The 21,889-nt window shown below is 41.1% G+C and overlaps 1 protein-coding gene across 1 annotated transcript; it reads right to left on the bottom strand.

Annotated features, from left to right (window-relative positions):
* Positions 1 to 4,395: 4,395 nt before the first annotated feature.
* Positions 4,396 to 5,379, bottom strand: LOC134601941 (olfactory receptor 11L1-like). The gene has a single exon (XM_063446446.1). It carries the CDS (start codon positions 5,377 to 5,379, stop codon positions 4,396 to 4,398), a length of 984 nt encoding a protein of 327 aa, XP_063302516.1.
* Between the last annotated feature and the right edge of the window lie 16,510 nt (positions 5,380 to 21,889).

Genomic DNA, 21,889 nt, shown 5'->3' with positions numbered 1-21,889 from the left:
AGCACGTAAGACCACTGAGAAGCGGATTACAGTAGTCAAGGCGAGAAAGTACAGTGGAATGGACCAACACCTTAGTCGCATCTGGCGTTAAGTAGGGGCGGATGCGCGCAATGTTTTTGAGATGGAAATGACCGGATTTGGCGATAGAGTGAACATGAGGCTTGAAGGAGAGGTCGGAATCAAAGAGCGCACCTAGGCAACACATGTTGTGGATTTTATTATATGTTTTTAAATTAATAAATTATGTTTTGAGTACCCTATTTTGATCCTTGCCATATACTTTATGTTATCTTGTCCTTCTACAGCGGTTTCCTATCTGGCATTAGAATCTACATGCATATACTAGGTAAAGAATCCAAGTTGGGGATTATACCACCCATGCTACAAACAGAGCAGTTTGTCTGCTCTTCGTACTGTAATTACGATTCTGACTATTACCTTTCACTATATCCATGTGGAGAGCACTGGTGTCTTTTCTTTTATCCTAAATGGTCTACCTCATTACCATTGTTGTTGCTCAAGAGTACCGGATAATATATTCTATAAGTGGGGATCTAAACCATTGCTCCATTACACGTGGGTTGGCAATTGTGGACCTATATGTTGTATGTACCTTATTTGAGTTGATATATTGCACTATTGGATTTCTTGTTTTTTTGCTCTCTTGTACATACATGAAGTAATGCCACAAGTCAGAAACACTGTAGAGATACTCCCAACAAGGAGGAAAAGCAATTTGGGGTATTTTTTAAACATACCTGGTATTCATTATTTTACTCTTTAGTGCGTATTGTTTTTTTTTTTTTATCCATTGCTGATTTTTATTTTATTTTTCCAATATTGTTTTTTCTGTCTCCAGTTTTATTTAGTTTTTTTTTTTTTGAGGCAACCCTTTATTCTCACGTGTGATACCTTATTTTGCTGAGTTATCCAGCGCTGATCCACCTCTCTCCTTTGGTTTATGTTGGAAGATCTGCCCAACAGGCAGTCAATGTTGTAATCTGGCTGATCTGAGTCATGTGATCGTGGTGTTATCACAATCACATGACACGGATGGAAGGAAGGTGGGTATGCTGGCTTCTGGGAAGGCCCGATCGTTATTTAGGCATGGCTTTAAAATCATCCTTTTGTAGGTGAAGCTGACAAGGGTTTTTTCCTTTAATCTTCATCCTCATTTTTTGTTTTTAGAATATCTTTATTGGTAATTCTAATGTAGGGTTACAGTCCTACACTAGTCTCCATGGAGTATCATAAATATTACTGGCCCTATCCACCTTTGTACAATTTTACTAGTCAAGTCATTCTCCATGGTTTTTGTAATTTACTTTCTAGTTTTAACCATTCACTGATTGGTGTCATGATTTACTATATTTTCAAGTGGGAAATATGTTTATGTCCATGGCTCCTTGTCTGAAGGTAAAAGAGGAGAGAAACACTGTCCAAAAAGTAATAAAATGATCAAAATTAAAATATAACTTTTAATTGCGAAAAATCAGTAATAAATGTGTGAAAAAGAGGAATCACTCTCAAAGAACTCACTTGTATATAGATGGATTGAAGGAGAGAAAATAAGTATAATAAAACAATTATTAAACTAATTGACACAAAAAGTGTGTGTCACTACAGACAGTTCAAGAAGAAAGCAGAATGTCTAGCCTCAGGTATCAGCTGGGCAAATAACTAGAAACTTGTTGCAACTAAAGTAACTGTTCAATGTCGCAATATAAATAACTATGTATGCAATGGCAACAGCCCAGATTAAGTTAGTACGATACTGATTCAACAGAGTGTGAGAGTAGATAACCATCAAAAACAGATAGTGCTAGACACACGAGAGAAGCTGTCTGTAAATTAAGAACACTGCCTAAATTATTGGCAATGCTATAGAGTCTGTTTGTGCTGCTGAGTGTTCAAACGTAATGATAATATAACAAGAAGATATAACTAGAGTCAAAAAACAGGCTGTCAATAGGTTTAAATGTATGTGTGATGATGAGGAGTTAAATTCCTCCTACAGCCATAACAGTACCTGCACTGTTGTCTATCACCAAAGTGAAAGGTTATTAGCTAAATCTTAGGCTTGTATAATAAATTGAATAGCAAGAGGTATGCATCTAGAAATCAGTAAAGCAGTCTAATAATGGTTGCCTGCTAGATTACCAAGCATATAACATTCTTGGCATTTGGATATAAATTAACCCCTTAAGGACACATGACATGTCTGACACGTCATGATTCCCTTTTATTCCAGAAGTTTGGTCCTTAAGGGGTTAAAGTCCAGACTGTCAGTTGCTTAAAATGCGTATCCAATAGAAAAGGAATGGATTACTCATACAGCTATAATGTAGTCTAATTTTTAGCTTGCTTGTCTTATTCAGAACGAAACTGAAAAATGTATACAGAGTATCACTTTGCCACTGTGGATCAATAGTGGTTCACTGCTGAGAAAAGACATGTGCACAGAGAGCACTGTTTAGTAGTCTTATTATTAGCTTGCTTGTCTCATTCAGAATGAAACTGAAAAATATATGCAGTGTATCACTGTGCCTTCGAGGGCACCTGTCCTTTCAAATGAACTGCTAATCTAGTTTGTACACAGACTCGGAAGCCCCCCTGCATAGTTGCATATAGATGTTGTATTGAAAGGTAGTCTGAATGCGCTATATCTGCACTTGTCAGAATCAGCAAGGCAGCAAGAAATACCCCACAACCAAAAACCACCCTTCAATATAATCAGAACCCAGAATATCGGATAAACCTAAAGGGAGGACGGGAGGTAAATGCTGGGGTATCAGGTTATGGTCTCCAACCCCAGGTTGTAAGGTAGACTTAACTAGTCAGAATTAAGAACTCTCTCCAAACCACCTCATTTAAGGAAGACTTGGAGGATTGGATGGTGGTATTTGGTAGTAATGAGGCTTAACATAAAAAAAATATATTAAACAATAGGATGGGAAATCTGGAACTGGGCATCCTGTAAAAAAAAATCTAAAAGTTAAGGTAGCAAAACAATAATAAATAAATTGTTGTTTGGCTACCTTAACTTTTAAATTTTGCCACATGCTTTCAGTCTTTTTATCAAAGAGCTGCTCCCTACCTGGCATCTATTCTGATTATCTGTGACATCTGTAGACACCTATTCAAGAATCCTAGGTGGGGATTATACCACCTACGCTTGATACATAGAGCAGTTTGTCTGCTCATTACTCTGTAAGTAAGTTTTTAACTATTTACTTTCTCATTTACTTAAAAAGAGAGCACTATTGTTTTTTTTAATTTATTTTTTCATACAGTTCCCCTCACTATAACTCTACTGTAGAAAAATATCAGAGGGATATCCTGCAAGTGGGGATCCAAACCACGACACGCTGCCTTAAATAGAGCTGGTTTAGAGCTCCACTCAACGTAAGCTGGCAATTGTGGAGTGTTGTGTGTATCCCATTTTGTACTTACATACTACACTATATTTTTCTGTTTTCTGCTATTTTATACATGCTTCTAAAAATTGAATCCTCAGTCAAGAGATTTTTGATGAAAAACACTGCATACACATGTGAACTTTCTGGGACTGGTTTTATATACTTGTTAAACAACATTTTACACAATTTAGGACATTTTTTAAAATGTGTTTTTAGCAGTTTGTTTTTGCTCTGGTTTTAATATATATTTGTTCTCTAGCGCTCCATGTATTCTGTGTCTTTCACTACACATAAATGCATGTTTGCATTCGAGCACCAACACATCATATAAACACACCCCTACATTCACACAAACATACTCCCTACAAAACCTTGCTTACAAACAAACACATATACCCTGCTCAGTGCTAAAAACAACCTTGCAAGCATGGGGAAATGGTAGAGCCCCAGCTGCAAAAGCATTGTTGGAGTTAAGGGACTGATGGGGATCTAACTATTGGCCACCCTTGCAATAGGGGGTCCCAAAAAAAAATATTGCACCAGGGCCATCTCAACTTTACTTGCGCCTTTGTGTTGGAGGGTGTGAATGCATGCCAGGAAGTGGATGGTAGAGGGTGGAGAGGGGGAAAGGGGGTGACAGGATCTAGGGGGCAAATGCAAATGCTTGCACAGTGACAAATCAAAATTATAGATGGCCCTGGGTGCAATGGACCAAATAAAATGAAAAATCCAAATGAAACAAAAGTTTCACGCATTATCCATTTGTTTGTATGTGATTCATCCATATAACATTTTGGAGTTCAGGATTTCAGAGGAACTTGATGAATCACAATCCCTTTAAAACTAAATGCACAAGTCTAATGGGTTGTGTAAGCTGGTCATTTAAACTATTAGGCTTGCCTTTATTGAATTGCAAATTTAGAGATTTTCATGAAAAAATATTGTGTCACTAATGCATATATAGGGTAATTTAATGTCACACATAAATATAACATGTGCATATTACATTACTAAAATCTCTTTTTTTCAATAATTTTATAATGGCTGTCTTGATTTCTTGGTTCCTCAGACTGTATATTACTGGATTAAGCAAAGGAGTCAGCACTGTGTACATAAGGGATACAATCTTATTGATTCCGGATGAATATTCTCCTGATGGAAATATGTAAATGGCGATAAGAGCCCCATAATACGTGCACACGACAGCAATATGGGAGCTGCATGTGGAGAAGGCTTTCTGCCTCCCAGTGGTGGATGAAATTCTATGTATAGCGAGAAAGATACAAACATATGTAGAAATGATAAACACAGTTTCAATGATAGTTTCTGGAACAGCGATTAAAATTAACACAGTCTGTAAAACTGTAGTATCAGAACATGAAAGCTGAACAAGAGGAACTAAATCACAGAAGAAATGATCGATATACTTTGAATTACAGAAAGTTAAATTACTTAATAAGATAGAAAAAATCAGTGTGAGAAGAAAACCCAATATCCAGGACAAAACCATGAGACTGGAACAAAATGGGAAATTCATTATTGTTACATAATGCAATGGTTTACAGACAGCCACATATCTATCATAGGACATCATGGTGAGAAGAAAACATTCTGTACCTACTGAGACACTGAAGAAATTGAACTGAGCAATGCATTGACTAACTGACATGGGGATACCATTGTTTAAGGTGATATAGAGTAAGTTAGGAATAATTGATGTAGTGAGTATGATGTCACAGGAAGACAACTGGCTGAGGAATAAATACATTGGAGAACGAAGATATTGAGTCGCTGAAACCAGAATTATAATCAGAAGGTTTCCCATTACAGTCATAATGTAGACCAAAAGAAGGGTAGAGAAGAGAATTATTCTGGATCTGTTCAGAAGCTGGAACCCTAAGATGAAAAATTCTGGAATAGCTGACTGGTTGTTTCTTGGAATCATCTGATGAAAGGACATCCTCATTAGATATCACAATAGTATTACTGTATATTGATTAATTTAGAAAATTAGAAAATTAAAAGAGTATTAAATTATAAATAGATGGCTGATGTAACGTTGTAATTATAATTTATTACAATTTAACATAATTGCAATGTATTACTTACATTGTATTGCTATGTCAAAGGGATACTATAGGAACCTTGATCACTTCATCTCAAAGTGGTCTGGGTGACATGTTCCAGCAGTTTTAACCCTGCAGTTTAAAACATTGTAATTATAAAATATATTCATAGACAAAATGTCTCAACTCCTACAATCATTTAACTAGTGTAAGAAAAATACCCTCCATTCAATACATGTCTACATGGATAATATAACCACATTTATCGTTTTAATTTATTAGATTGATACAATATATTCCTAAATATACATAATGCAAATCAGTGTAATTTACAATATATGTCTATGTTTCTATACTTCTATTTCCAATCTTTCCCAATCTTATATAAGTTTAAATCCATGTAATTTAACTATATCTGTATGTAATTTAACTATATCTGTAAACCCAAAATTTGATCAAAGTTTTTATAATTCTTAATCTTAGTATAATTAACTTCGCTCACCTAGCTACAGACCCCCTTTTTATAAAGTTGTGGAAAAATGCGCACATACACTGTGCTAAAGAATGCCCTGACTGCAGAACCTGTTCAAACCTCAAGGTCACAAGTGTGAATCACAGCAGGGTCAACTGAGCCCTTTATCCTTCCGAGGTCCATAAATGAGTACAATTGATTGGTTCAGCTGCCGATTTAGTTAATTCCATGAGCATGCACTAAAAAGCACTTTGAGTCCCACTGGGAGAAATGCACTATATAAATACTAGATATTATTATTATATAATGTTTAATTTATAGGATTATTATTTGTATCTCTATATAATGAATAGACTTCAAATTTCCTATCTATATAAAAAATACCTCGATATGGCATTATATAATAATATAAAATAAATACACACATACTTTTATTGAATTCAATACTGAATTTGCTGAAACTTATATAAAAAAAATATAATTTCAGACATATCTGCTGATATCATCACTGGTTTTACTGTACTGGGTATTTACATAAGGAAACATCTAACAAAAAAATTACATGATACATTTTTTTTTAATTTGTCATTTATTCATATATTTCTGAAATTACATATAAACAAATAGAAAAAAAAATAAAGAAAGAAAATCAATTATATTGCAGATTACAGTGGAATTGGCTATGTTTTTTTTCAATATTTTACAATATATTGACTAACATATTTTGGGTTATTCAAATTACAAATTACTTGAAATTATTCAAAAACAGACGATTTGGAGAAATTCCCTTCTGACTCTGTCACGGTTTTCTATTTTTATCTAAAATTTGCCATTCAAATTTCAGCTCACTACAATTTGGAATTTAGTGAATAATTACAACATCATTATTTACTAAACTGTAAATTAATAGGCCAAACAGCCAAATTGTAGAAAAAAAAAACCTAAAAACTCTGTTTTCAGTATTGTATTTTCAAATTGTAGGAAATTAAAATTATGTTTCTGGGCTTAATGGAGAGTATCTTAAAATGTTATCATAAATAGCCAGTGATAACCGCAACAATTTACGAGTTATTTTTAAGAATCTGAGAGTGGTCTTCGTAACTGATTTAAAGTGCTAATACTGGACATTCAAAGTATCAAAACATAGAGAACACTGTGCCCACGATCAGGTCCAAGATTAAAGTAGAGCTGCAGAGATTTGTAAAAATTAAAAAAACTGTAAGCTAGAACTCTTAGAACTTAGAAAATAATTTAAGCATGTAGTTGATGGTCATGTGACACAAGCTCCCTGCCACCACTGTTAATAAGGTATGGCAATGCCACTCCCAAGCTAGGAGAAAAACAATATAATTAACAATTATCTAACTGTTAGGTGTCCTCTCTACCACAATATTACCTCTATTTTGTGTCGGTCTTTATCTGCCCAACCAGCTACTCAGCTTCAGAGCTCCAGAGCTTTCCCGCACAATGTAGATGTCCACTGTGTGTTTCTTTGTGGATAGCTGCACACATAGTTCCACCAGACCCAGCTCCATCATCTAGGCTGGAATCTGAGGACTCTGTTACAGCTGATCTTCATCTAGATGGATTTATGTCCATGGATTGGTGGACTGGCTTATGCTAATTATACACATTCTCCTATATTTCTCCTACATAAACTTTCTCCCAGTTTGCATGCACTCAGGCCCCCAATCTGTTCATATGTCACATGAACTACATAAAGAATAATTCATTTACTTCTTCAAACTATAGAGAAAATGTGGAACTGCAGTCAGACCCTTCGTTACAACGTACCCCTGGGTACTAACCGGATCAGTCCCAGTACCAAGAAACCAAATATGTAATTGAAATATATAAAGGAATCCAGGCACTCCAGAGTATCCAAAATAAAGCAATTTATTCAACCCACGATCCAAAAAACAAAGTTTCGACCCTAAGGTCTTTCTCAAGCTATCAAACGCATAAACAGCAAGCAATATATAGGTGTACATACAATTAACAAGTGACTAAACAAGTGATTTAACAAGATTAGTTAATTAGTTAATACTCATTAACCATCAAGTTTTACCCAATTATTAGCCATCAGGGGTGTCAACTGCCTGCAGGGCATCTATCTAATACAAAACCTAATTATCAGGAGCACTATTCAATTTAGTAAATTTAATTAGATAGATAGATTCAAAAAAGTCAAGATAAACCCATTCTAACTTACATTTCCGGGTTGATCACATGACTATATCCATGTGATCACGCTTAGCGTACTACGTCAGTGAGTCCGGATTGTGCAGAGGGCATCTACATAATGACGTTACTCTTATTAACCAATAAGACCTACATATCCATTCCTCTGATCACTAAGTCTCTCGCACATGCGCGGATGATACTTTCACTAACATCTGTTTGTGAGCGCTTCCATTTCTATTAAGCGTTATCTAAAGAGCAAGGAAAAGTCTACAATTAAATGCGAATGCGTAACTGTGTATCAGTCTTCTTACATTTAATTATATATCAGTGTTAAAAAATATGACAATTATTGTGTATCAATTTAGTGTCAGAAAATGTATTTTAATTTCTCGTAGAGAATTTAAAAAAAAATATATATATATATATATAAACAATATAACAATTGTAACAAATATAATTACAATTCAAATAAGAATTGATCAATTAATCGTGATAAACCCTTAGAAAATATATATAGTGTTCAAAGTGATCCCACTTAATTAATTAACCCATCGAAACAATGATAGGATGGGATTAGTGATGTCCCGAACTGTTCGTCGAACTGTTCTCTGGCAAACATAGGATGTTCGCGGTGGGCGAACATATGCGATTTTCGGTCCGCCCCCTATTCGTCATCATTGAGTAAACTTTGGCCCGGAACCTCACAGTCAGCAGACACATTCCAGCCAATCAGCAGCAGACCCTCCCTCCCAGAATGTGTCTGCTGACTGTGAGGTTCCGGGTCAAAGTTTACTCAATGATGACGAATAGGGGACGGACCGGAAATCGCATATGTTCGCCCACCACGAACACGCTATGTTCGCCGTCGAACAGTTCGGCGAACAGTTCGAGACATCACTAGATGGGATCACTTTGAACACTATATACATTTTCTAAGGCTTTATCACTTACGATTAATTGATCAATTCTGATTTGAATTGCAATTATATTTGTTACAATTAATTGTAGAAAATTTAGTTACCCATCGAAACAGTGAAAGAACGGGATCACTTTTAACACTACATACACTTTTAAAGTGTTTATCACTTGTAATTAATTGATCAATTCCTATTTGAATTGTAATTGTATGTATTTATCAACATACTCTAAATTTGATTTGAAAGGCACGGTTTATATTGTTTTTATATTAAAATAATAGTTAAAATAAATTTTCTGACACTAAATCGATACATAATTATAGTCATATTTTTAACACTGATATATAATTAAATGTAATGGCCCTTTAAGATTTTAATTTTATTATTTATCACTTTTTTATTAATTTTTATATTTCGTTTCTTTATATTTTTGTATTTATGTATTTTATGTATGTATAATTTATGAAGTAACTATATATTTCACTTTAATGAAATTGATGTGAAGAACTTTTTGAGTAAAGAAACGCAAAGAAGAAAACACAATGACGTTATTGTGACGGAAATATTACAGTTTATATATTGTGATTGACGAAGAACATTTTGTAATTTGAATAACTTTATAAATTTGTTCTCTGTTTAGGATCCACTACCTGGGTCATCAGCTGTTTATAGGGCTTAATATGTTTAATCTGTGGTGTCTGTGTAGTTTTCCGACTAAGAAGACTGATACATAGTTACGTGTGTGCATTTAAGTGTAGACCTTTCCTTGCTCTTTAGATCACAATTAATAGAAATGGAAGTGCTCACACACAGATGACAATGTTAGTGAAAGTATCATCTGTGCATGTGCGAGAGACTTAGTGATCAGAGGATTGGATATGTATGTCTTATTGGTTAATAAGAGTAACGTCATTATGTAGACGCCCTCTGTACAATCCGGACGCACTGACGTAATACGCTAAGCGTGATCACATGGATATAGTCAACCCGGAAATGTAAGTTAGAATGGGTTTATCCTGGCTTTTTTGAATATATTTATCTAATCAAATTTACTAAATTGAATAGTGCTCCTGATAATTAGGTTTTCTATTAGATAGATGCCCTGCAGTCAGCTGACACCCCTGATAGTTGGCTAATAATTGGGTAAAACTTGATGGTTAATGAGTATTAACTAATTAACTAATAAACTAATCTTGTTACAGCACCTGTTTACTCATTGTTAATTGTATGTACACCTATATATTGCTTGCAATAATTCAAACAAAAAAGGAAAAATTGAGCCTAATGAGATTAAGTACTGGTAGATAATACAAAAAATGGGGGGCAACCCCTAAATAATTAATTATAGAATAGAAAAAAGAGAAAAAGAAAAGAATAGATAATAAACGAAGACTGAGATATTCAGTCCATATAGGTTAGTGAGTATTGCTAAAACAGCGCACAGAACAAAAAGAAGAAATAAGAAAATAATAAGATAATAAACTGATTTCTTATTGTTGTATCCAAATAATCATGACTGAGTGGTGAAAAAATATCGATTGCACGATTGTACAACGCTGGAAGGCAGTTGTCTTCGCAGTTAACTATCTAGGCTCTTCTTCAGAAAGAGACTAGTGTGCAAAACAGGAATGCTTCTATTAGGCAGGGTCTATGTAGATCGCCTAGTCACCTTAAAGTTCTTACAAAATTATCGGAACAATAGTACTGTGGGAGGAGAGGAAAGAGTGTAACACGTGCCTATGGTAAGGTATAGCAGGTAAATCTAACGTGCCTTTGTGGGTACCCCTTATCAAATACCCCCCCATATAGTAGCAATAAAGCAAAGATAATAGAAAATAAATAAATAATAATGTAAATGAATGGACTATCACTTGGTCACAGGATGCCCATAAAGAGTAAGATAACTTGCAAAGTAACGGCAATGCTGGTAGAGAACATGAACATTGGCGACTAGGCGTCCTATACCCCTGATTCGCCCGGATTGCTCATCAGAGGGGAACTGGAAGCCGGTGAGTATCCAATTTAAATTTGTGAAGCTTGTACCTTATTGGTCAGGGAAAGTTTCATGTTGTCCAATAGGATGAGGGGAGGTGTGTCTCCCTCCCCTGCCGTTTTAACGCTGTCAGTACTGAGCTAAATTGTGACAGACATCAATATGTGATACAAAAGTAAATAATAAAATTGAAGGTATTGTCTAATGGCTATGGCATGATATACTTATGCCGATCCATAAGTATCATCAGATAGGTCAAATTTGTTAGATGGATTTGACTCATCAACATATCTTGAACCAAGTTAATGAGTGAGCCACTGGTGTAGGAGTCCTGCATTGTGGTAAGGATATGTATCCTAGTCTGCGTGAAATATTGATAGCACTGACATAAAAGAAAAGCTTATAATGTTAGAGGAATTGTTATTGGCTGTTATTTTGGATACTCTGGAGTGCCTGGATTACTTTCTATATTTCAATTACTTCTTCAAACTGTCACATAATATCACTCTTCTGACAGTTCCTATTAAAAAACATCCATTTGGAAATCCATAGAGAACTATCTATTTATTCATTTGTTCTATATAGTTTTCACTATTGTTATGGGAGATTTATTGGTGTAAAGATTTCCAAATAATCGACATCAATGATTGCAGCTTCCACTTTTTAGTGTTCTTTATGTTTTTGCAGTTATTTCTTATGTTTTCCTTGACAATATTTTTTTTTCAACTAGAACATATTTTTAGTGATGCCTCCAGCCTCCTTCTCATTTCATGCTCTCTGCTATTCTCTAAGCTAGTACCGTATATACTCGAGTATAAGCCGACCCGAATATAAGCCGAGGCCCCTAATTTTATCCCAAAAAACTGGGAAAACTTATTGACTCGAGTATAAGACTAGGGTGGGAAATGCAGCAGCTACTGGTAAATTTCTAAATAAAATTAGATCCTAAAAAAAATATATTAATTGAATATTTATTTACAGTGTGTGTATAATGAATGCAGTGTGTGCGTATGTGTGTGTGTATGAGTGCAGCGTGTGTGTATGAGTGCAGTGTGTGTGTGCATGAATGCAGTGTGTGTGTGCATGAATGCAGTGTGTGAATGCAGTGTGTGCAGGGCCGGTGCAAGGATATTTGCCGCCGTAGGCAAAACATTTTTTGCCGCCCCCTCCCCCCCCCATATGTCCTGACTTCCCCTCCTCCTCCCTCAGTGATCCTTACCTCCCCACCCCCGTGTTCCTTCACTCCCCCCCCAGTGGTCCTGACTCACCCCTCCCCTAGTGGTCCTTACCCTCCCCTCCCCTAGTGGTCCTTACTTCCCCCTCCCCTCCCATAGTGGTCCTTATCCCACCCCCTCCCTCTCATAGTGGTCCTTATCCCCCTTCTCCCTCCCATAGTGTTCCTTATCCCCCCCCATCCCTCCCATAGTGGTCCATATACCCCCCCTCCCTCCCATAATGGTCCTTATACCCCCCCTCCCTCCCATAGTGGTCCTTATCCCACCCCCTCCCATAGTGGTCCTTATACCCCCTCCCTCCAATAGTGGTCCTTATCCCCCTCCCTCCCATAGTGGTCCTTATCCCCCCCTCCCTCCCATAGTGGTCCTTATACCCCCCTCCCTCCCATAGTGGTCCTTATCCCCCCCCTCCCTCCCATAGTGGTCCTTATCCCCCCCCTCCCTCCCATAGTGGTCCTTATCCCCCCCCTCCCTCCCATAGTGGTCCTTATCCCCCCCCCTCCCTCCCATAGTGGTCCTTATCCCCCCCCTCCCTCCCATAGTGGTCCTTATCCCCCCCCTCCCTCCCATAGTGGTCCTTATCCCCCCCTCCCTCCCATAGTGGTCCTTATCCCCCCCCTCCCTCCCATAGTGGTCCTTATCCCCCCCCTCCCTCCCATAGTGGTCCTTATCCCCCCCCCTCCCTCCCATAGTGGTCCTTATCCCCCCCCCTCCCTCCCATAGTGGTCCTTATCCCCCCCCCTCCCTCCCATAGTGGTCCTTACACCCCCCCCCCCTCCCTCCCATAGTGGTCCTTATACCCCCCCTCCCTCCCATAGCGGTCCTTATACCCCCCTCCCTCCCATAGTGGTCCTTAACCCACCCCCTCCCTCCCATAGTGGTCCTTATACCCCCCCCCCTCCCATAGTGGTCCTTATACCCCTTTTTTTTTTATTATTAATTTTTTTTTATTATTTTATTTATATTTTTTTTTTTTCGTCCCCCCTCCCTGCTTGATATATGGCAGGGAGGGGGGCTCTCCTTCCCTGGTGGTCCAGCATTGGTAGTTCAGTGGGGGGGAGAGGGGGGCTGGCAGAGCTGTACTTACCTTTCCTGCAGCTCCTGTCAGCTCTCTCCTCCTCCGCGCGGTCTGTGCAGCTCCCTCTGTCAGCTCCCAGTGTAAGTCTCGCGAGAGCCGCGGCTCTCGCGAGACTTACACTGGGAGCTGACCGAGGTGCTGAACGGACGGCGCAGTGGAGGAGAGAGCTGACAGGAGCTGCAGAACAGGTAAGTTACAGCTCTGCCAGCCCCCCTCTCCCCCAGTCTGTATTATGGCAATGCAAATTGCCATAATACAGACTCTGACTCGAGTATAAGCCGAGTTGGGGTTTTTCAGCCCAAAAAATGGGCTGAAAAACTCGGCTTATACTCGAGTATATACGGTATTTGTTTCATTTGTATTTTATTTATATTCTTAATAAAAAGATCACTGGTGAAAGATAATTTGCTTAAAATGCATTTTTAATCTAATCGTGATGTCAATATCTTGTGATATCCAGTGGTTAAATATTTTGTTAATACTCCACTACCTTAGTTTCATTTAAATTTAATTAAGATTAAAAATAGAAAAAGTTCTTACCTTTTGTATTTTCTAAGAAATACATTCGATTTTGGTGTCTTGACTGTAAACTGCTTGTGTTGTTTAATTAGTTTCTCCGAATGTGAACAATTATATCTTTGGTAGCTATTATAAAGAGGTTGGCAGGGCACTGAGGGACAACATGTAGAATTTGTGAGAGAGTTATACTGTCAACATACTTTAAGAATTCCCTGGTTTACTGCAATTGAATATCATGTTTATTCTATTGAGTAAAAAATGTGTGTAGATACAATAGCTTAAGATCAGCCTTTTAAAGCAATTAATCATGATCTTTTATTTACTAGTAGGGGAATTGTAGTACATTTAAAACTGAATTCTAAAACTGAATCCACAATTCTCCAAATAAAGAGGACTCATCTGATCTCTGCTGTAAGTACAGCACCCCAAAAAGCCCGTTTTAGGGCTAGAACATCAGTCTGCTTTTTTTTTTCCTGTGTAATCTAATTGCAGTTGCCTGCCTGCCAGCATGTGTGTCAGGCTCACAGCGTATACTGTGCCCACTTGCCCAGTGCCACCACTCATATCTGGTGTCACAATAACTTGCATTTAAAAAAAATAAATAAAAATGTTTTGACTGTAATATAATAGCAGTCAGTTTCCTTCACACGTGTGCGTTTCAGGGCCTGCCAGGGCACAGTGTCACACCAGTGTAACTCATATCTGGTGTAACAGTAGTGTACATTAAAAAAAAACTAGAAATTTGACTGTGAAATAATAGCAGTCAGTTTCCTTCACACGTGTGCGTTTCAGGGCCTGCCAGGGCACAGTGTCACACCAGTGCAACTCATATCTGGTGTAACATTTGTGTACATTTAAAAATAAAATTAGTTTTTGACTGTAATAGATTGAATAGCAGTTAGTTGTCTGCAAGCGTGTGTGTCAGGCCTACAGCGTCTACTCTGCCAACTTCTGCCAATGCACAGTGCCACTCATATCTGTTGTCACAGTAGCTTGCACGCATAGTACCACTAATTGAAAAAAAAATGACAGGCAGAGGCAGGCCACCCCGCAGCGGCCGTCGTGGTCATGGTACTGTGATTCACTTTGGCCCTAGAATAATGCCCAGTGTTCAGAGGCAACGTACCTTGAACTCGAAAAATTCGGAGGACATAGTTGACTGGCTAACACAGGACACCCAATCTTCTACAGCTTCCACTCGGAACCTTGACGCACCATCCTCCTCCAGCTTAGCTTCGGGCACCTCTCAAGTTACCAGTCGCCCGCCTGCCGCCACCACCAACACTAGCACCACAGCCACTTCACTTGATCTGTCAGAGGAGTTATTTACACATCAGTTGGAAGAAATGAGTGATGCGCAACCATTATTGCCAGAGGATGTAGATAACAGGGATATGTCTCATTCAGGCAGCATTACACACATGGACTTATGGTGTGATGATGATGTTGTACCCGCTGCTGCTTCCTTTGCTGAGTTGTCAGATACAAGTGAAGTGGTTGATGATGACGATGCGTCCGTGGAAGTCACGTGGGTGCCCACTAGAAGAGAAGAAGAACAGGGGGAAAGTTCAGATGGGGAGACAGAGAGGAGGAGGATACGAGTTGGAAGCAGGGGGTGGTCATCGCAAGGAGCTAGTGGCACAGTCAGACAGCATGCATCGGCACCCTGGGTCAGCCAGACAGCACGCCAATCAACGCATGCTATTGCCACCACCAGAATGCCGTCATTGCAGAGCTCAGCAATGTGGAATTTGTTTTGTGTGTCTGCCTCTGACAACGGCGATGCCATTTGAATCCTGTGCCAAAAGAAACTGAGTTGTGGGAAGTCCAACATCCACCTAGGTACAACTGCTTTTCGAAGGCACATGATCGCACATCACAAACGCCTATGGGATCAACACATGAGTACAAGGAGCACACAAACTCAAAGCCGCCATCCTCCTCCTGGTCCAGCATCTTCAGCCACATCAACCACTGCTGTCCTCCTTGCCCCCTGTCAACCATCCGCCACTCCGTCTCTCGCCTTGAGCAGTTCCTGCTCATCTGCCCACAGTCAGGTGTCTGTTAAGGACATGTTTGAGCATAAGAAGCCAATGTCACAAAGTCACCCCCTTGCCCGGCATCTGACAGCTGGCTTGTCTGAACTCTTAGCCCGCCAGCTTTTACCATACAAGCTGGTGGAGTCTGAGGCGTTCCAAAAATTTGTAGCTATTGGGACACCGCAGTGGAAGGTACCCGGCTGAAATTTCTTTGCACAAAAGGCAATCCCCAACCTCTACTCGATTGTGCAAACGGAAGTAATGGCATGTCTGGCACACAGTGTTGGGGCAAGGGTCCATCTGACCACTGATACCTGGTCTGCAAAGCATGGTCAGGGCAGGTATATCACCTACACTGCGCATTGGGTAAACCTGCTGATGGCTGCCATGCATGGAATGAGTGGCTCTGCAGAGGAGTTGGTGACACCGCCACGACTTGCAGGCAGGCCTGCTGCCACCTCCTCTACTCCTCCTACTCCATCCTCTTCCATAACTTCCTCAGCTGAGTACTCTTCTGCTGCTGCGTATGGCTCCACATCAACGGTACCCCCCAGCTCCCCAGGTACTATTCCACATCCCAGATACGGCAGTGTCACGCCGTCTTGGGGTTGACTTGCCTGAAAGCAGAGAGTCACACCGGACCAGCACTCCTGTCCGCCCTGAACACACAGGTGGATCAGTGGCTGACTCCGCACCAACTGGAGATCGGCAAAGTGGTTTGTGACAACGGAAGAAATTTGTTGGCGGCATTGAATTTGGGCAAGTTGACACATGTGCCGTGCATGGCACATGTGTGTAATCTGATCGGACAATGCATTGTGCATAAGTACCCAGGCTTACAGGACGTCCTGAAGAAAGCCAGGAAGGTGTGTGGCCATTTCAGGCCTCCTACACGGCCATGGCGCACTTTTCAGATATCCAGCGGCGAAACAACATGCCAATGAGGCGCTTGATTTGCGACAGCCCGACACGTTGGAATTCAACACTCCTAATGTTCGACCGCCTGCTCCAACAAGAAAAAGCCGTTAACGACTATTTGTATGACTGGGGTGCTAGGACAGCCTCTGCGGAGCTGGGAATTTTTTTGCCACGTTACTGGATGCTCATGCGCAATGCCTGTAGGCTCATGCGTCCTTTTGAGGAGGTGACAAACCTAGTCAGTCGCACCGAAGGCACCATCAGCGACATCATACCATTTGTTTTCTTCCTGGAGCGTGCCCTGCGAAGAGTGCTGGATCAGGCCGTAGATTAGCATGAAGAGGAAGAGGAAGAGTTGTGGTCACTATCACCACCAGAAACAGCCTTATCAGCATCGCTTGCTGGACCTGCGGCAACGCTGGAAGAGGATTGTGAGGAAGAGGAGTCAGAGGAGGAATGTGGCTTTGAGGAGGAGGAGGAAGACCAACCACAACAGGCATCCCAGGGTGCTCGTTGTCACCTATCTGGTACCTGTGGTGTTGTACGTGGCTGGGGGGGAAGAACACACCTTCAGTGAGATCACTGAGGACGAGGAACGGGACATGAGTAGCTCGGCATCCAACCTTGTGCAAATGTGGTCTTTCATGCTGTCGTGCCTGTTGAGGGACCCTCGTATAAAAAGGCTGAAGGAGAACGACCTGTACTGGGTGTCCACGCTACTAGACCCCCGGTATAAGCAGAAAGTGCCTGAAATGTTACCGAATTACCGCAAGTCGGAAAGGATGCAGCAGTTACACAACGCTTTACACAGCGTATAAGGGTGATGTCACAGCACAACGGGAATCTAACACGGGAAGAGGTGAAATTAATCCTCCTCCTCCCACGACCACACCGGCAAGGACAGGACGCTTTACAGACGTGTTGTTGATGGAGGACATGCGGAGCTTTTTAAGTCCTATGCATCGCCACAGCCCTTCGGGGTCCACCCTCAGAGAATGACTCGCTCGACACGTAGCAGACTACCTCGCCTTAACTGCAGATATCGACACTCTGAGGAGCGATGAACCCCTTGACTACTGGGTGTGCAGGCTTGACCTGTGGCCTGAGCTATCCCAATTTGCAATAGAACTTCTGGCCTGCCCCGCTTCAAGTGTCCTGTCAGAAAGGACCTTCAGTCCAGCAGGAGGTATTGTCACTGAGAAGAGAAGTTGCCTAGGTCAAAAAAGTCTAGATTACCTCACCTTTAAGATGAATGAGGGATGGATCCCGAAGGGACTGACAGTGGGCGATACATTCGACTAAAAAAGGCCTGATGAGATGAGCTGCCTTGGGCTAAAAATGGTCCACACACTGCTGTATTTTATCTCTGAATGCCGGTGTTCTATCAAAAAAGCATACCCCGTGAAAAAAACATACCCGCGTCACTTCCGGTGACGCGGCCGCACCGGAAGTGACGTTGGGAGGGGGGTGTGCGCCGCCGCGCAAGCGCACACCGACTGGGTAGGGGATTTTTAGAGCGAGCAGGGGACATTAAGCCCACAGTGTGCACGCGCGTCATAGTACTTCCGTCGGAGGTACAGCGCGCGTGCGCACTACTGGGCAGGGAGCACTTCACACCCTGCGCGTGCGCAGTATAGGGTTAGGGAAATGTAATGGCCATTTCTCCTGTTAAATCTCCCTACCCTACATACTGCGCATGCGCGGACCAAATGGACCGCGTGTGCACAAAGTGGGGTAGGGAAATTTCACAGGAGAAATGGCCATCAAATTTCCCTACCCCTATACTGCGCACGCGCGGACTCACATCATCAGCTTAAAACCTACCTGGACACAGGTCAGTCTTTCCCTGCTCCCAACACCCTCAGCCATCTGAGGGGAGGGTACAGTATATTGGGGGGGAGGTGTCTGCGCAGTATATTGGGAGGGGTCTGCACAGTATATTGGGGGGGGTCTGGGCAGTTTATGGGGGATCTGCGCAGTATATTGGGAGGGGTCTGCACAGTATATTGGGGGGGTCTGGGCAGTTTATGGGGGATCTGCGCAGTATATTGGGGGGGTCTTCGCAGTATATAGGGGGTCTGCGCAGTATAATGGGGGGTCTGCGCAGTATATTGGGGGGTCTGCGCAGTATATTTGGGGGGTCTGCGCAGTATATTGGAGGGGGTTTATATACATTATATTGGGGGGTCTGCGCAGTATATTGGGGGGTCTGTGCAGTATATTGGGGGGTCTGTGCAGTATATTGGGGGGTCTGCGCTGTATATGGGGTGGTCTGCACAGTATATTGGGGGTCTGCACAGTATATTGGGGGTCTGCGCAGTATATGGGGGGTCTGCACAGTATATTGGGGGTTCTGCGCAGTATATTGGAGGGGGTTTATGTACATTATATTGGGGGGGTCTGCACAGTATATTGGGGGGTCTGTGCAGTATATGGGGGCTATGTGAAGTATATTGGGGTGGCCTGTGTGTTAGATGTGGGGGGCAGTGTAATAGATGCAGGGGCTGTGCGTTACATGGGGAGCTGTACAGTACGTGTGGCCTGTGTGTTAGATGTGTACAACCCAAGTTTCACCCAAAAAAATTTTTTCCTAGATATATGCCATGGCATGCGTTTTGCTACGAAACCGAAGCCATCTAGTCACTCGCCAGAGAAGGATGAAAAACTGCACCCCAGCCAGAGGAACTGCCCCACATCTGCAACCAAATCCGTGGGTCACTTAATTCTGTAATCTCTGTCTCTTTGTCCATTCTGTATGTATGGTACTCCCAATTCTTATATTTAATCCAGTGTGTCTCCCACAATCTTTGTGTCTGTCTGCTGGATGTATGTGGCCCGCAAGTCTGCATACACTGTGTCTGTTATGCCAGTTACTCTAACCAGTTTTTCTTTTTTTTTGTGTGTGTCACAACTCTGACAAGCATGTTCTCCTATGGGACACGAAGTACACGAAGAGGAATGAAGAAGCCCATGTTTGATGCTCGTCTCCAGGGTGGATTATTGAATTTATAAGTACTAAAGTAGCATCTGGCACGTGACAAGCTGCTCCTGTTTGCACAGTGACTTCAACATTGTGTAATGTGATCACTGCCTAGTTCAGAGGTAGGTAACCTTGGGGAGTCCAGATGCTGTGAATTACACCTCCCATAATGCTGGCAAAGCATTATGGAAGGTGTAGTCCAAAACATCTGGAATATCGAATGCGTTTGAATGAAAAGTATGGTGTGTGTGTGTGAATGGTCAGTAACAAGGGTTGAAGCCTTGACGTGGCGTTATTGCTCACATGTGTATCCATGTGCCAATTCAACCAATGTGAGTGACTGTAATAATTATAAGGTAACCATAAGTACCGTGACCATGGAGAATTAAACGCCAGTATAAGCAGTGTTTAGGTTATCCTAAACACTGCCTATACTGTGACCGTATCTCCTAAACACTGCTCATACTGTGACTGTATATCCTAAACACTGCTTACACTGTGACCGTATCTCCTAAACATTGCTCATGCTGTGACTGTATATCCTAAACACTGCCTATACTGTGACCGTATCATCTAAACACTGCTTATCCTGTGACCGTATCACCTAAACACTGCTTGTACTGTGACCGTATCTTCTAAACACTGCTCATGCTGTGACTGTATATCCTAAACACTGCCTATACTGTGACCGTATCACCTAAACACTGCTCATACTGTGACTGTATATCCTAAACACTGCTTATACTGTGACCGTATCTTCTAAACACTGCTCATACTGTGACTGTATATCCTAAACACTGCTTATACTGTGACCGTATCTTCTAAACACTGCTCATACTGTGACTGTATATCCTAAACACTGCCTATTATTAAGACCACCCACCACTGTACTCCTTGCTTTACCTCCACCTGAACCTATGCAACTTGTTGCTATTAAATTGAGAAAGGAGGGTATATACTTGTATTGTGGGCAGAGAGGACATTTGAGGAAAGATTGTGCTAGCCATCTGGAAAACTCCTGCACCTAGGGCCAAACTGGGGGCTGGCCTTGGGTATGTAGACTTTGTCCACTGATACGTTAACTAATAGACATATAATAACTGTCAGCATGCAAGTCAATGAGTTCACTATATCTACCAATGCCTTACTTGATTTGGGAGAAACAGAAAACTTAGTAGAGCATGTTTTCATCCGTTTTTCTGCTTTGCCTCTTATCCAAAAGGCAGCACTCTTGGCCGTTGCAGCTATAGATGGTAGACCATTATTTAAATCACTAATTATTATTATTATTATTATTATTATTGCCATTTATATAGCGCCAACAGATTCCGTAGCGCTTTACAATATTTTGAGAGGGGGGGGATGTAACAATAAATAAGACAATTACAAGAAAACTTACAGGAATAATAGGTTGAAGAGGACCCTGCTCAAATGAGCTTACAGTCTATAGGAAGTGGGGTATTAGAAACATTAGGATAGGAAATATCAAGTAGGAGTGAAGCAGAGCTGGAGGAGAGAGCAAAGCACTATCCCATAGGGACAGGTATGTAAGGGAGAGATTACTCTGGGAGGCCATACGCTTTCCTGAAGAGATGGGATTTAAGGCCCTTCTTAAATGATTGAAGACTAGGGGAGAGTCTGATGGCAGTAGGCAAGTTATTCCATAGGAGAGGAGCCGCCCGTGAGAAGTCCTGCAAGCGTGAGTTGGCCGTACGGGTGCGAGCAGCGGTCAGGAGGTGGTCGCGGGCAGAGCGGAGGGTACGAGGAGGGGCATACCTCTGGATCAGTGAAGAGATATAAGAGGGGCTGGAATTGTTCAGTGCTTTAAATGTATGGGTTAGCACTTTGAATTGACTCCTATAATCACTCATAAGACACAGGAATTACATATGTCCATAAGAGCCTTGCACAAAGAAAAGATAGTTTTGCAAATCATTTCTTTCTCTTTTTGTCCTATTGTCTTGGGTTCTCCTTGGTTGGTTAAACATAAACCTGGTAAAAATTGAGAGATATCAGAGATTGTTTCAAGAGGAAAAGGGTGTCAAGAGAAATGTCTTACACCAGCACGT

The sequence above is a fragment of the Pelobates fuscus genome, chromosome 3, assembly GCF_036172605.1.
Source record: "Pelobates fuscus isolate aPelFus1 chromosome 3, aPelFus1.pri, whole genome shotgun sequence".
In the NCBI taxonomy this organism is placed as follows: Eukaryota; Metazoa; Chordata; class Amphibia; order Anura; family Pelobatidae; genus Pelobates; species Pelobates fuscus.
The sequence above is the reverse complement of the archived record's forward strand: the minus strand, read 5'-3'. Positions and strand labels throughout refer to the sequence as shown.